This window comes from Engystomops pustulosus, chromosome 7, assembly GCF_040894005.1.
Source record: "Engystomops pustulosus chromosome 7, aEngPut4.maternal, whole genome shotgun sequence".
In the NCBI taxonomy this organism is placed as follows: Eukaryota; Metazoa; Chordata; class Amphibia; order Anura; family Leptodactylidae; genus Engystomops; species Engystomops pustulosus.
This window is the reverse complement of record NC_092417.1, coordinates 39501123-39516271: the sequence shown is the minus strand read 5'-3', so window position 1 is coordinate 39516271 and position 15149 is coordinate 39501123. Positions and strand designations below refer to the sequence as shown.

Genomic DNA, 15149 nt, shown 5'->3' with positions numbered 1-15149 from the left:
CGTTTTAACCCATTCATTACAATGTGCTATCAGCACATTGTAATGAATGAGGAGTAAAATCCCCATATACTGCCATATTGCAGTATGGCAGTATATGGTAGGATTTATCAGACAACCTAGGGTTAAAGTACCCTAGGGAGTCTGAAAAATAGTTAAAGTAAAAGTAAAAAAAAGTTTTAAAAAAAAATTATATTAAAAAAACCTAAAAATTCAAATCACCCCCCTTTCCCTAGAACTGATATTAATATTAATAAACAGTAAAAATCATAAACACATTAGGTATCACCGCGTCCGAAAATGTCCGATCTATCAAAATATAATAACGGTTTTTCACTGCGTTTAACCCCGTAACGGAAAATACCGTCCAAAATTCAAAAATGACATTTTTTTGCCATTTTGGAAAACATAAAAAAATTAATAAAAAGTGATCAAAAGGTAGCACAGTCCTAACAATGATAGCAATGAAAACGCCATCAAAAGTCGCAAAAAATGACAACACCCACAGCTCCGTACACCAAAGTATGAAAAAGTTATTAGTGCCAGAAGATGGCAAAATCAAAAAAAAAAAATTTTGTACAGGAGGTTTTAATTTTTTTAAATGTATGAAAACATTATAAAACCTGTACAAATGTGGTATCCCTGTGATATAGTAGACGTATCATTTGGGGCACACAGTGAAAGCCGTAAAATCCAAGCTCACAAGAAAACGTTGCAAATGTGTTTTTTCACCATTTTCACTGCATTTGGAATTTTTTTCCCGCTTCCCAGTACGCGCCATGGAATATTAAATACCGTCACTACGAAGTGCAATTTGTTACGCAGAAAATAAGCCATAACAGAGCTCTTTATGTGGAAAAATAAAAAAGTTATAGATTTTTGAAGGTGGGGAGTGAAAAATGGAAGTGAAAAAACTAAAAAAGGACAAGTCGTTAAGGGGTTAAAATAATTAAAAAGTCAAATAGCCTTATTTAGTGTTGTGGCTATAGATTCTGACAAAAGCTATATTTGATAGGTAATAGAACGTCACAATACGGTATATATCTGATATTCTGATATGTTAGATTGTGTAGCTTACCCTATATTTACATTATACCTACAATCCGCTTTGTTACCTCTCACAGTAACACGTTCCTGCCATTGTTTATTCATGACATGCCCAGATGACCACATTGAATAGTAGTGTAACTTGTACTGATCCGGGATCTCTTCTCCATGAAGACTCAGATCCTCAGACGTCAGAACTGTCTCAGATGAAATATCAGCTTAGACAATACAGTTTACATAACACAAGCAACGCATGGATATTCAGTCAGTATCCATGGCTGTCATCCATGTATCTATGGCTACTGAATATTTCCCCTTTTCGTCGGCTGAACTGACTTTTTGGACCTGTAAGGAATTACTTTGTGCAGTATTATGTATATGATAATACTGTGATCATCTGGATGGTTATTGGTCGTAGCTGATGTGTCCTGTACACTGACCACCATGTGTCAGCTACAATACTTCCCATGGAGTCACCTATTCTGGACACATCTACAACTGGTCTCATCCTAGGAGAAATAACAGAAAAGTTTTAAGAAAAGATGCTCCAGTATTGAGCTTCAAGCTCAGCTGCAGTTCCTAGGTTCGCCCACTATAAAGAGAGTGGAGCTTTTCCTGGCTGATCAGTGGTTCTACTGCCAGAACATTTAATCCCCCTCCATAGAAGTCTGGAAGCTGCTCGCTCCCTTTTCTCCCTCTATGTATATGTATAAGGGGGCCCTTAGATATAGTTTTTGACTAAATACTTGGCCACTTTTCATTACAGTTATCAGATCTCTCTATGCACCAATATGTCCTTTATGTGAGCATACACTGAATATTCCCACTGAATTACAGCTGATTTTATCACCTGCACAATGTACAATGAGGTAATATTACAATTAAGCCAAATTGTAGAACCCTGTCACCCCAGCTTGGTGACAATATTATAATATGATGCAAGTCTCTATAAACATCACAGCAATGACATGACATTATAGATGGACATCATTAAAGGGGCAATCGCGTTTGAATTTCATTCATCTGCCATATATATATATATATATATATATATATATATATATATATATATATATATGTGCATTTCTTCAGTTGGATGTTATTAAAAAAATGGACTTGTGTGAAGATAATATCCTAGATATGTAGACATATGGTCCCTTAGAAAGGAAGGATAGTTGTCTTTGGATACGACCACTGCTGCTCAAGTAATTGCACAAAGAAACAAATAGTTTTGAAATTTTTGGGAGTTAGTGTTGTGGTAATGATGGTGTCTGGCCAGTGCTGTTAGGGTGCAGTGGTGGTCCTATCCAAGGACAACTATCTCGTTTCTAAGGGAAAATATGGCTACATTTATGGGACATTATCTTCACACAGAAACATTTTTTAAATGACATCCAATTGAAGAAATGTATGGAATGTATGTGAGAATGCCCCTTTATCCTACAATGTTGGTCAAAATGGCAACATCATTAACATACAATTCTTTTATTTAGGTCCTGGCATAAAAACATATCAGATACAAGCCGTGTACAAGTGGTATGTTTTCAGTATGTGATATGTTCATTGTTCATTTGGGGGTTTCAGGCCAATATGATTTTTCTTCCATCATCTTTATTAGGAGGATATACCCCTGAGAGGTTGGCTTCAGATGTCATTGGCAGTCCAGAGCCACTCCTGATGGGAATGCCCAGGGCTAGAATCTGCATGTGTGGTGCCCATCTTCCCTACAGTCATATATAGGGCACCCACATAAATAACACAAACCACAGATCTGCACCCTCGGAATTTTAGCACAAACTTCCACAGGATAACAAAAAACGACTATCATTTGTAAAGAAAATAAGACGTAATACAGACTGGTCTGTTCACACTTTCATCTATTCTAAGCAACCATAAGAAATCTAAAACATGCATAATAAATCCAGGAGTGCTAACCCCACCAAATCACCGGATCGAAAAACACTGCAGTCAATATGCTACATGCTCCAAACGGGCAAAAACATGTTTTTTTTTAAACAATAAAATTTCTTAATTGAAGTACAGAAGGGGGAAACTGTGGATGCAAACGCACACAGAACAAACTGACAATTGTAGTGCAAAACATAATGACAAACCGCAAAGCAACTCAAAAACTCAACTATAGAAAAACCATGAATGCAAAGTCTTGTGTACTATGTATGGTAAGATGCGGAAGATATGCAGATACTGGGACATTATACAAACTACTATCTATACAAGATCACTGCAGAATAGGGGAAATGAATAAAGACAAGTATTTTTCATTCTACGGTTGACAACAATCATACTATTAGATTACAGATCCCTACTGTGATCCAAACGCCACTTCTCATCCCAATGAATCAGCAATTGCTACAAGTCATATAAAAACTCAGCAACCTGATGGATTTATTTATAGGGATAGACTTCAGATATTGAAGACATTATTAAAGAGGTATTCCAGTTGTATAGTCCACTGTATGCCAAACAAAGGCGGACGGCAGTCAAGCACACACACTGTCTCTCCATTCATGGTCTATGGATCTATGTTCCGTCCTGCTGCTATTTTCATTTGCGGGTACAATGGACCCCTGTCTTGTTCTAGTGTTCACTGGGACTTTCATCAACTTGGTGGAATAATTTAAAAGGATAGATCATGAGAACAGGGATTTATTGTATGCAATTGAAGTGAGCAGAAGGTTGAGTATACACACTATCTCTCCATTGACTATGGAGTTCTATAGAACTGTCTGAATTAGCTGAGGATTCCGTCCTGATGCTAAATTCATTTGGTGGTACAATAGACCCCTTTGCCATTTTAGTGATTGCTGGGAGCCCAATGATTCTCATGTTTTCCCCTTTCCTTTAGCGTAAAACAAGTTGTGACCATATTACTCCTTGAATCTAGGACTGATACTATAAGTAAACTCTTTACGTGTAACTAAGCCTATGTATTCAACATACAGAAGTAGAGTAGAGTTAAGTTTATAATTTACTACAATCCATTTAAGGTCTTATAAAATTACCTAATTTCTGTTCATTGTTCATTTGGGGGTTTCAGGCCAATATGATTTTTCTTCCATCATCTTTATTAGGAGGATATACCCCTGAGAGGTTGGCTTCAGATGTCATTGGCAGTCCAGAGCCACTCCTGATGGGAATGCCCAGGGCTAGAATCTGCATGTGTGGTGCCCATCTTCCCTACAGTCATATATAGGGCACCCACATAAATAACACAAACCACAGATCTGCACCCTCGGAATTTTAGCACAAACTTCCACAGGATAACAAAAAACGACTATCATTTGTAAAGAAAATAAGACGTAATACAGACTGGTCTGTTCACACTTTCATCTATTCTAAGCAACCATAAGAAATCTAAAACATGCATAATAAATCCAGGAGTGCTAACCCCACCAAATCACCGGATCGAAAAACACTGCAGTCAATATGCTACATGCTCCAAACGGGCAAAAACATGTTTTTTTTTAAACAATAAAATTTCTTAATTGAAGTACAGAAGGGGGAAACTGTGGATGCAAACGCACACAGAACAAACTGACAATTGTAGTGCAAAACATAATGACAAACCGCAAAGCAACTCAAAAACTCAACTATAGAAAAACCATGAATGCAAAGTCTTGTGTACTATGTATGGTAAGATGCGGAAGATATGCAGATACTGGGACATTATACAAACTACTATCTATACAAGATCACTGCAGAATAGGGGAAATGAATAAAGACAAGTATTTTTCATTCTACGGTTGACAACAATCATACTATTAGATTACAGATCCCTACTGTGATCCAAACGCCACTTCTCATCCCAATGAATCAGCAATTGCTACAAGTCATATAAAAACTCAGCAACCTGATGGATTTATTTATAGGGATAGACTTCAGATATTGAAGACATTATTAAAGAGGTATTCCAGTTGTATAGTCCACTGTATGCCAAACAAAGGCGGACGGCAGTCAAGCACACACACTGTCTCTCCATTCATGGTCTATGGATCTATGTTCCGTCCTGCTGCTATTTTCATTTGCGGGTACAATGGACCCCTGTCTTGTTCTAGTGTTCACTGGGACTTTCATCAACTTGGTGGAATAATTTAAAAGGATAGATCATGAGAACAGGGATTTATTGTATGCAATTGAAGTGAGCAGAAGGTTGAGTATACACACTATCTCTCCATTGACTATGGAGTTCTATAGAACTGCCTGAATTAGCTGAGGATTCCGCCCTGATGCTAAATTCATTTGGTGGTACAATAGACCCCTTTGCCATTTTAGTGATTGCTGGGAGCCCAATGATTCTCATGTTTTCCCCTTTCCTTTAGCGTAAAACAAGTTGTGACCATATTACTCCTTGAATCTAGGACTGATACTATAAGTAAACTCTTTACGTGTAACTAAGCCTATGTATTCAACATACAGAAGTAGAGTAGAGTTAAGTTTATAATTTACTACAATCCATTTAAGGTCTTATAAAATTACCTAATTTCTGTTGTGGGCAGAAAAGGAACAACCACTTTTTCTGGGTGAAATTGGGATGGAATTGTGGGGATTGCTCGACATTCCATAAGATCTTTATCAATCCATGTACGGCTCATTTCACACTACTGTTCAAACCTCCGTTACTTAACTCCGTTATTTTAACGTTATTAACACTTTGGGATCATTATAAAAATGATTAGAAAATGGAAAAACTGATCCTTAACTGTAATACAAAAAGCTTACTCCAAAAACATTGGACATCTGGTCAGTGCACACAGGTAATATAATTATAACACATTACCCTTATACGGCTGATCAGGTGGTAAGCACTTTTTAGGCTAAGGTAACATCAACGTTCAACCTCCGTTAAGAAAAGTAAAGAACGGAGGTTTAATGTATTGACTAAAAATCCCATTGACAACAATGTAAACTTTATGTCGTCCATTACGTTCCGTTTTGGCAGGGATCCGTTATCCATGCTTTTTTTTGGACTGAAAAATGACGGAAACTGCAGGACTTTACCTCCGTATGAAAAAAAAAACATGGATAACGGATCCATAACAAAACTGACCATAACGGATGACATAAAATTTACATTGATGTCAATGGTATTTTTATTGATACGTTAAACATACGTTCTTTGTACCTTTGTTAACGGAGGTTTGAACACTGGTGTGACCTCGGCCTAAGAAGTGCTTACCGCCTGATCAGCCACATAAGGGTAATGTGTTATAATTAGGAGATGATGCATTACCTGTGTGCACTGACCAGATGTACAATGTTTTTGGACTAAGCTTTCTGTATTACAGTTAAGGATCAGTTTTTCCATTTTCTAATCATTTTTGTACAACGCTTCCAATGTGTTAATATGAAATTCACCATATAAAACTGAACTCTGCTTTGTAGACCTTTTCCCACCTCTGTTTTCAAACTTCTACTTGTTGCCCTTAGAAACAGTCAACATTATATCAACACTGCCATCATACCTGGAGCTCTGGCTGTGTAACTACCATCTGAGCTCCCACAATGCACCTCTCATAAAGGAGAATATAGATTACAGGGCTTCCTATAAGTCCTATATGCGTAAAAGAAAGCATTTGGAAAGTTAACAGGGAAAATGTCCATATGTAGAGTTTTCCTTTAAGTGGTGAACCATATGGCATCAATGTGGATCAATCTGAAGCCAAAATCTTTAAGGGGATTTTATTTAACTTTATTGGTTTTTATTTCAGTGAAAAGTAAAGACAGATTCCAGGTGTTTCAATATACAGAGGCACCTTAAAGCCATGTTTAAAGGACAGATACATACTATATTTACAGTGCATATAAATATTTACATATAAATATATATATATCTAAAGGGATTCTCAGAACAATAAATTGTGCCATTACTATAGATATGTGTAGATGTACCTATACAGCTATACAGCTATACAGCTATGAAAGGTAAATAAGTGTTAGATATGGGTGAGAGATGGAAATAGAAGATACATATTACAGTTGGAAAAAGAAATATGTGTGTGTATATATACCATATATATAGATAGATAGATAGATAGATAGATAGATATGAAAAACAATAAGCTGTGTTCAAGGGATAACTCCTTTGATAGTTTCCTCATATGTATGTAAACAATACAATATACTATACATATAGTATAGACATAACTAAATTAAAGATTATATATATATTATACATTCACAAACTAGTCAAAAACTACTGAGGAGAGAGAGATTTTATAGTCTTAAAGATAAACTTCTATATCCACATTATATTCTGTCTCATATTACATCATGTGTTATTTTACATCAGAAACTACTACATGTTGCAGCCTGCATATTGTAAATATAAGTAAAGATCTAGAAGAACCCTAGTTTATTCATCTCTACCCCCTGTCCTGCCTGCCTTTTGACTATTTCTATACAATGTAACTTATCAGTTATGATGGGTCCCTATTCTATGATGCGTCCCCTATGTAGCTAATGACATACTTATGACACTTATGACTAGGTCTCCATGCACTCAGGCTTCACCTTTGTGGGATAAATGCAGTCTCTCAGTCATGTCATAGTCTATGGTTTTTCTCTAGCTCCATTACATTATAGCAAAATTTGGTTTTAATTAACGAAAAATGTTAACCATTCCTAGAATTCAACAATGTGTTATTGTATCTTCTGCAGAATATATACAAAAGGATAATATTCAGCCAGTCAGACAGATCTCTCCTGGAGGAATAGTCTGCAGTAGGGTCTATGGGAGAGCAAGACACTGTGAATGAGCCTGACATACACTATGTGAGGAGCTCCTACAGCTTGTCCCCTTATAGCAGGTTATTATACACTAATATGAAAGTTATTTGTATAATCATTAAGAAAATACTAGTGTATATAGTTGTTTTCTGCACATATATATATATATATATATAGAGAGAGAGAGAGAGAGAGAGAGAGAGAGAGAGAGAGAGAGAGGCAGATATTTATGTATAATTATGTCATATACTGTATATATATATATATATATATATATATATATATATATATATATATATATATATACAGTATATGACATAATTATACATAAATTACAATCTTGTCACAATTGCATTCACAGCCAGAAATTACATTATCTGGGCTGATCTACAAGAATCAAACTCAAACATCGATCTTCTGAATGTAAAGTAACAATAATACAAAATGTAAAATCATAACAATAATACAAATCATTAGAAATAATAATTAAATAATCAGGTATACTATATACATCGTCTCCTTATTCACCAACTAAGAAATACTACAATACAAAGCACTTCATATAAAAAGTCCTAGCAAAAAAAAGGAACTAGAATATACCAAGACCACAGATATAATCAGCTCATTGTATATATATATATATATATATATATATATATATATATATATATATATATATATATATCAGGTGTTGTGTGCACTTACTTGGCTGTACTTGACCTCCTGGTCTATGGAGCCTTTGTCCAGTCCATTGATCATGTGCTGTGTAGACTGGAAGCCATTCCTGCTCAGGCTGCTCCACTCCTCCACTTTTGGACTATGGTAGGGTGAGGTGTCACTGACTGCAAGTATAGGGGGGATCAGTCAGTGTTATTCCATTTAAATTACAATCCTCTTTCACACTATGTTAAATATATTTGTGGGTCTATATATGTGCATATATATTATAGATAAATAATATAGCAAACACTCACATTCACTGATCACACATCCGGATTTTAAATAACACTGCGCCAAAAGCAAACTCTGTCAGCACTGCTACATGTGTGCACATAGGTCCTCATAGTCATAGTGCAGGATATATACAGTCACTAATACAGTACTATAATATAGTACTATACAGGGCATATGAAAATAGTTTGGAAAAATGGATAGAGAAGATTAGATTAGATTTGTTTCGAGTCACACCAGCGATTAGGACATTTACTAATGCAATTAATTAATTAATTAATTAATTAGAAAGCACATTTTCTAAATAGATTTTTGCAACGTCATATTTATGTCCAAGCATACAACCCAGTTATTTTTCTATTTCTTTCACATTTATCATATCTATCTCAGTTCCATGTAGCTTCTATCTCCCATCTGTATATAAGTATATAACTCCTATCTATTCATCTTTCATCTCCCAAAACGTAAATTTTTAAAACTATAGCTCCTGAATCTGTCCCCTTTTCATGTATCTATCCAGCAATTCAACTAGCTAGTATTTATCTATGTTTATCTATGTATTATGTATGATATCTATTTGTCTGCCTATGGCTATCACTCTCTTATTCATCGGATAGATGGTTGAATTGTTCCTATCTGTCTGTCTATCTATCTATCTATCTATCTATCTATCTATCTATCTATCTATCTATCTATCTATCTATCTATCTATCTATTAGTCTATCTGTCTGTCTATCTATCTATCTATCTATCTATCTATCTATATATCTTCTATCTATCTATCTATCTATCTATCTATCTATCTATCAGTCTATCTGTCTATCTATCTATCTATCTATCTATCTATCTATCTATCTATCTATCTATCTGTCTATCTGTCTATCTATCTATCTATTAGTCTATCTGCCTGTTTATCTATCTATATATAATACTGTATCTATCTAAAATCTTTCTATTTAATATCATATTTTCTATTAATATGTATCTAATATCTATCTTTCTGTCGGTTTATCTTTCTATCTATCTATAATACTGTTTCAATCTATAATCGTTCTATTTAATATCTGTTAATCTATTCATATATTATCTATCAATATCTATGTAATATCTATTTTTCTGTCTGTCTATCTTTTATACTGTATCTATCTAAATCTTTCTATGTTATCTTTAAATATCTCCATATCATATTTTCGGTTAATTATTTAATATTTCTAATTTCCATCTAATATCTCTCTCTCTATTGAGCATATATTGAGTTATTAATCATATCTATATATTTCTCTATTGATCTATCTATGTGTTATAGTTCTAGTACTTGTTCTATATCAGGTCGGCCTGGCATGTTTGCCCCTCATTCTCTCCCCACATATAATTACAGCCCCTGAGATGAGGTTATTATAATATTGTGGTGAGGGCAGCACTTAGTGAGTGTATATCTTGGCTTTCTGTATCCTGCAGTCTGCTCTCTCCAATGTGTGAAATTCATAGATGCAAATAAAAATGGAAGGATCTATGTTTTCAGTGTAAATTGAAATGTGGCTGTTTTGTGGATTTTAGGACAAATAGAGGGAACTGTAGTGGTCATGTAGGGAACATGCAATGATTCTGGTGATTAGTCCCAGGGCTCATTCCTCACTGCCTGCATGTGACAGACAACCATTCATCCATCCCCATCTTGGAAGAAAATAGGATTTTTCTACAAGAAAAATAGTCTCTAGTCCCTAGAATTTGGTGAAATAAAGTGCGGCCTGTGTTTGAAGAAGGGATTAAATATGGAAAATACTTAGCATTCCAGAATTTGTCAGAAATGTTTATTTTACAGTGAGGAGAAAAAAACTTTCCAGAGTTATTCTCACAATGCAGTCAGAGCTGGAAGATCTGTCATTGCGGACATTGCATGAGGAGGATCTGGAAAAGTTGTGTGGAAAAGTATTGTGACAATTATATAGAGCTACAAGTGTCCCAGGATCCCTGATGTCCTTACTATATACACCATACCTTGTTTATCATTGTATCCTTACTGTATACTCCACACCTTGTATATAATTATATCCTTACTGTATATCTATACCTTGTATATCATTGTATCCTAACTGCATACTGCACACCTTGTATATCACTGTATCTTAACTGTATCCCAATTGTATACTGCACACCTTGTATATCATTGTATCCTTACTATATACTCCACACTTTGTATATCATTGTATCCTAACTGCATACTGCACACCTTGTATATCATTATATCCCTACTGTATATTCCATACCTTGTATATCACTGTATAACTACTGTATACTGCACACCTTGTATATCACTGTATCCCAACTGTATACTGCACACCTTGTATATCACTGTATCCCAACTGTATACTATACACCTTGTATATCATTGTATAACTACTGTATACTATACACCTTGTATATCACTGTATCCCAACTGTATACTATACACCTTGTATATCATTGTATCCCTACTGTATACTATACACCTTGTATATCATCGTATCCCTACTGTATATTCCACACCTTGTATATCACTGTATAACTACTGTATACTATACACCTTGTATATCACTGTATAACTACTGTATACTATACACCTTGTATATCACTGTATAACTACTGTATACTCCACACTTTGTATATCACTGTATAACTACTGTATACTATACACCTTGCATATCATTGTATCCCTACTGTATACTGCACACCTTGTATATCACTGTATAACTACTGTATACTATACACCTTGTATATCATTGTATCCCTACTGTATACTGCACACCTTGTATATCACTGTATAACTACTGTATACTGCACACCTTGTATATCATTGTATAATTACTGTATACCCCACACCTTGTATATCATTGTATCCCTACTGTATCCCTACTGTATACTCCACACCTTGTATATCATTGTATCCCTACTGTATACTATACACCTTGTATATCATTGTATCCCTACTGTATATTCCACACCTTGTATATAATTATATCCTTACTGTATATCTATACCTTGTATATCATTGTATCCTTACTATATACTCCACACCTTGTATATCATTGTATCCCTACTGTATACTATACACCTTGTATATCATTGTATCCCTACTGTATACTATACACCTTGTATATCATTGTATCCCTACTCCACACCTTGTATATCACTGTATAACTACTGTATACTGCACACCTTGTATATCATTCTATCCCTACTGTATACTCCACACCTTGTATATCATTGTATCCCTACTCCACACCTTGTATATCATTGTATCCCTACTCCACACCTTGTATATCACTGTATAACTACTGTATACTGCACACCTTGTATATCACTGTATAACTACTGTATACTCCACACCTCGTATATATTTGTATCCCTACTGTATACTCCACACCTCGTATATCATTGTATCCCTACTGTATACCATACACCTTGTATATCATTGCATCCCTATTGTGTATCTACACTCTCTATATCATTATATCCATATTTTATAGCAGGGAAGGATTAGACAACACCTGCCTATGTAAATTGCATTGATCTATATACATTTATTATTATTCATCCCTTATAAGAGATATGACAGAAGTAGGTGGTGTAACTGCTAAACTATTTTATAATGTACTTTACACATCATTATAATTATTTTTATATTAATATCATTCTTTTTTTTTTAACTTATTTTTATAGGATATACTAACATCAGCTGCAATACAAGTAATTATCAGAATATTTTACAGCAATTTATCTCCATAATGTATCCTCTAATTAATCATTTAAATTTAAATGTGTATCATACTTAATACAAAATGCTAAAATTATAACAAAATATTAATTATAATAGAGAATCAATAACATATGTACTTATTGCCACATTGATTTACATTTTTATTGTATTTTTCTAGATCTGCAATGTGATATTTTATAAATTTGCTCATTGGTTGCATTTTTATTATTTGTTTATTTTCCATAAATGTAGTGTCATTTTTTTATACATTACTACATTTTTATCATATTGTATTTTATACATCTATAGTACAATTTATAATATCTTGTTACACTATGATGAAATGTCATTAATATATTTTCTATATAGCTATTATAATTTGTTACATTGGATTTTCCATGTATGTAATGCCAGGTTTTATATATTGGTACATTGATTACATTGCTATTGCATTGTGGGCTTTATGATATCTTGCTCTATGTATGACATTTCATCATAGTGTATTTTCTTCACATCTACTGTAATTTATTGAATTGCATTTTCCATACATGTAATGTGATTTGTTTTATTATTGCTATATTGCTTATTTTTTATTATATTGTATCTTCTACATGTATCCTGTGATGAACAATATTTTGTTATATTTGTTACACTGCTTCATAGTGTAATTTCTACATATCTTGGATATTTAAATTGTAATTTATTATATTGCAATATATATTAGCATTTTCCTGCTCTCATTTAAAACGCTTACCCCAATTTATGTACATACAATCCAGATGTCTGTGCTATGTATGGATAAAGTGTAAATGAATAGTCTTCTCCCCTAATAATAACCAGTTGACACTTTCCCCACTAGAAAGAGCTGTCCCCATGTCAGGGGCAATGCCTTGTCCAATAAATTAGCAATTTGCTCACAAAGAACAAGCTAATGGCCTGGGCTGTACTGAGCAGACCCCTTGTACACAGCTCAGGAATCTTTTCCCCAAATTCTGAGACATAGAGGAACAACTCCAGACAGTTCCCTTGGAGGCCTGACTGCCAATGTGGTGTTAATAAGAGAGGAAACCATTAGAGGGATCTACAAACATTCCCAATTTGTAATCTAATTCTCCAATGTTAGGCCAATTCAGGAAATGGTTATCTGTGTATATTTCTAGAGCAGTCTCTGGCTCTTTATAGGGAAGTGGATAAAGCACTTTGTATCATTAGGTCATGGATAGGACCTCAGACAGTTTGGGCCTCAGCTGGGTCAGTGGGGCATCAATACATCTGTGTATGGGAGACAGGGCATCATGTGCAGGGAAATAAGCAGAAAATGAGTCTCTAGGTGCAGGGCAGAGCTCTCCTCCTGTACACACCATGCCCAGAGGTTGTGCTCTGGGCCTCAGAATGAAACCAATTATCTGACATCTGAACTTCCTGTCTGGGTAAATTTAGTCTGATTGCACAAACTAAGAGAAGTGAAACTTTTCCCTAATTTCCAGCAGGCACTGGGCTGATGACACAGAGGAAAGTGAAAAGCTGGGGACTGCTGCACTTCTTCACCCTTCAGCTCTATTAGAGCTGAACTTCTTTATATACAGTTTTCTCAGCATGTCTATAAGTATTAGGTGGAGAAGCTACACTACACAGGGGCTCCTAGCAGTCCTCACACACTATGCCACAAGTCTATGGAAGGGACATTACCCAGGGAAACTTCCTAGTAGAAGGGTTGGCCTGGACATCAGAAATCATCAAATATTATGTCTTCTAATAATAGTAAAAATATATATATGTGTGATAGAAAGATAGATATAGATGGGATGGTTGGTTGGTTAGATAGACATATAGATAGATATGGAATGGTTGGTTAGATGGATAGATAGATAGGTAGATAGATAGATAGATGAATGAATATGAGATGGTTGGTTGGATGGATGAATGGATAGGTAGATAGATAGGTATGAGATGGTTGGATAGATAGATTTGTCGGTAGATTTGAGATTTGTCGGTAGACAGAAGGATTAACGTGCCTACAGATAAATAGATATGAGATACATAAATATTTATAAATATGTTTTCTAATGTTAAAATGTTATGACTGTAATGTACCTATATGAGGATAGGTGTTATTTCATAGACACTGATATATATATATATATATATATATATATATATATATATATATATATATATATATATATATATATTAGATCATATAATTCTAATATTCTTAATTTTACGTATTTTCTACCTTTATTTTATATGTATGTACTTTTAGTCTACATTTTTTATTTCTTGTGTCTGTTGTATTGCTTGTATTGTAAACTGCTAACTTTTTTAGGTTTTAGGAATCTTATATACTGTATATTATTTAAAATTATTTAATGAGTGTGTTATTTAATATAATTTTATTTATTTCATGTCCATTCCTTATATGTTTTAAAATGTGTAATTTTTGCAAGTTAATGTATAAAATCAAATATAATGAAAACAATAAAAATGAGATGTATTTCTTACATGCCCACGGATCGATTATGTATAAAGTTTGTGACTGTGGGAATATTTAGCGGTAAAAGTGATTGCAAATAAAAAGACACAGTAACCTATTTGTATCTGCTTCTTAATATTATTTATCTAATTTCTATCGATCTATGCAATTTCTTTCTACCTCATTACTAGGTATCTA

At 34.2% G+C, this 15149-nt stretch overlaps 1 protein-coding gene across 2 annotated transcripts in view; it reads right to left on the bottom strand.

Moving 5' to 3' along the window:
• PAX9 (paired box 9) overlaps positions 1–15149 on the bottom strand; it is a 34406-nt gene that overhangs the window by 18018 nt on the left and 1239 nt on the right. For both annotated transcript variants that reach the window (XM_072115533.1, XM_072115534.1), the window contains exon 3: positions 8497–8633. In XM_072115533.1, the coding sequence (XP_071971634.1) occupies positions 8497–8633 (137 nt within the window). The remainder of the gene's footprint in view (positions 1–8496; positions 8634–15149) is intronic.